This window comes from Penaeus japonicus, unplaced genomic scaffold (assembly GCF_977035675.1).
Source record: "Penaeus japonicus unplaced genomic scaffold, GWHDUDI00000001_assembly GWHDUDI00000027, whole genome shotgun sequence".
NCBI classification, from domain to species: domain Eukaryota; kingdom Metazoa; phylum Arthropoda; class Malacostraca; order Decapoda; family Penaeidae; genus Penaeus; species Penaeus japonicus.
The window spans coordinates 18,485,466-18,487,965 of record NW_028234429.1 but is presented as its reverse complement, the minus strand read 5'-3'; the positions used below and the strand labels follow the sequence as shown (position 1 = coordinate 18,487,965).

At 50.0% G+C, this 2,500-nt stretch overlaps 1 protein-coding gene across 1 annotated transcript in view; it reads left to right on the top strand.

Annotated features, from left to right (window-relative positions):
- The window catches only part of LOC122254626 (putative neural-cadherin 2), a 124,505-nt gene that overhangs the window by 69,474 nt on the left and 52,531 nt on the right, over positions 1 to 2,500 (top strand). The window contains exon 8 of the mRNA XM_086553026.1: positions 653 to 830. Coding sequence (XP_086409152.1) covers positions 653 to 830 — 178 coding nt within the window. The remainder of the gene's footprint in view (positions 1 to 652; positions 831 to 2,500) is intronic.

Genomic DNA, 2,500 nt, shown 5'->3' with positions numbered 1-2,500 from the left:
TGTCTGTCTGTTCATCTGTCTATCTATCTATTTATCTGTCTATCTGTTAATCTATCTATCTATTTATATATCAACTGATTAATCTATTTATCTATCTATTTATCTATCTATTCATACATCTGTCTATCTGTCTATCTATCAGTTTGTATTCTTGTCTCTCTCGCTGATATTCCCTTGTATAAATAAAACAAAAAAACAAACAAACATCACAAGACATTCAAAATATCATTGTTTTCACTTGACGGTTTTCTTTCTTCTCTCCCTAACTTTCTAACTTCCTTTTTTCCTTGCCTCTTCCTTCCTCCGTCTCCTTTCCCCCCTCCCATCCCCCTTCCACCCACCTTACACCCCTTCTATCCACACCCTCATCCACCCACACCCTCATCCACCCCCATTCACACCCTCGTCCACCCACACCCCACCCATCCCTCACCCAAACCCCATCCCATCCCTCATCCACACCCCCAACCCCACACCCACCCATCCACCCCCCCCAACCAACCCCCCAACCATCCACACCCCTAACCCCCCCCACCCCCCCACCCACCCCCACCCATCCAACCCCCACCCCTACCCATCTCCCTCTCCAACCCCTTATTCCACGCCCCCCTCCCCCCCCCCCAAAAAAAAAAAAAAAAAAAAAAAAAAACAGCCTTTAGACCGAGACGCCCCCTCGGGAAGAGCCCGATGGGAGCTGCAGGTCTCGGCCACCGACGGGGTCCACGAAGCCAGCGCCCTCGTCCACGTCAACGTCAAGGACATCAATGACAACGCGCCCTTCTTCTCCGCACACGTCATCAACGGCACCGTCACGGAGAACGCCAAAGCAGGTACTGCGGCTCAGATTTTTTTCCTTTTTTTGTCTTTTTTTTCACCCTTTTTTTTGTCTTTTTTCTTTTTTTCCCTTTTTTTCCTTTGTTTGTTTCACCCATTCATTCTTTCTTTCTTTTTTTCTTTTTTTTATATTGATTTCATCCTGTCTTAATTTTGTTTCTGGCTTTATCTCTTCGGTTCTTTTTCTCTCTTTTTTTTTCTCTCTTCCTTTCTTTCTTCGTTTCTAAATCTAGAGCATGTATTTATATTCATTTTTTTCTGGATGATTGTTTGTTTTTATTTGTCTGTTTATTTTCATTTTTCTTTCCTCCTTTTTCTTTCTTTTTTTCTTTCCTTTGTTCGTTTGTTTGTTTGTTTATTTTTTCTTTCATTTCTTTCTTTCTTTCTTTCATTTTTTTGTTCCCTTTTCTTTTTCTTTTTCTTTTTTTTCCCTCTTTCTTTATTCTTTTTTTTTCTCTTTTTTTTCTTTTCATTTTTTTCCTCTCCACCCCTTATCCACCACTCCCTCCCTTACCCTTCTCTCCTACCCTCATCCTTCTCTCCTTCCCTTCTCTCTTTAACATTCCTCCCTCCCCTCCCCACCCCTCATCCTTATCTCTCTTACTTCACCCTTCTTCCTCCTCTCCCAAACTTCACCCCCTCTCTCCACCCCCTTACTTCACTCCCTCACTTCACCCCCTCTCTCCACCCCCTCACTTCACCCCGTCACTTCACCCCCTCTCTCCACCCCCTTACTTCACTCCCTCACTTCACCCCCTCTCTCCACCCCCTCACTTCACCCCTTCACTTCACCCCCTCTCTCCACCCCCTTACTTCACTCCCTCACTTCACCCCCTCTCTCCACCCCCTTACTTCACTCCCTCACTTCACCCCCTTACTTCACTCCCTCATTTCACCCCCTCTCTCCACCCCCTTACTTCACTCCCTCATTTCACCCCCTCTCTCCACCCCCTTACTTCACTCCCTCATTTCACCCCCTCTCTCCACCCCCTTACTTCACTCCCTCATTTCACCCCCTCTCTCCACCCCCTTACTTCACTCCCTCACTTCACCCCCTTACTTCACTCCCTCACTTCACCCCCTCTCTCCACCCCCTTACTTCACTCCCTCACTTCACCCCCTCTCTCCACCCCCTTCCTTCACTCCCTCATTTCACCCCCTTACTTTTTCACCCCCTCTCTCCACCCCCTTACTTCACTCCCTCACTTCACCCCCTCTCTCCACCCCCTTACTTCACTCCCTCACTTCACCCCCTCTCTCCACCCCCTCACTTCACCCCTTCACTTCACCCCTATCTCCAACCCCTCACCTCACTCCCTCATTTCACTCCCTCTCTCCACCCCCTCACTTCACCCCCTCTCTCCACCTCTCCCTCTCCTCACACCCTCTCTCCACCCCTCCCCCCTCACCTCACCCCCACTCAACCTCTGATCTCCACCCCTTACCCCCTCACCTCCCCCCCTCTCTCCACCCCTCCTCCCACCCCTCCCCCCTCACCTCACCCCCTCTCTCCACCCTCTCCCTCTCTCTTCACCCCTCCTCCCTCACTTAATCCCCTCTCAACCTCTGCTCTCCACCCCTCCCCCCTCACATCACCCCCTCTCTCCATTTCTCCACCCGCACCCTCTCTCTCCACCCCTCCCCCCTCACCCCCTCTCTCCACCCC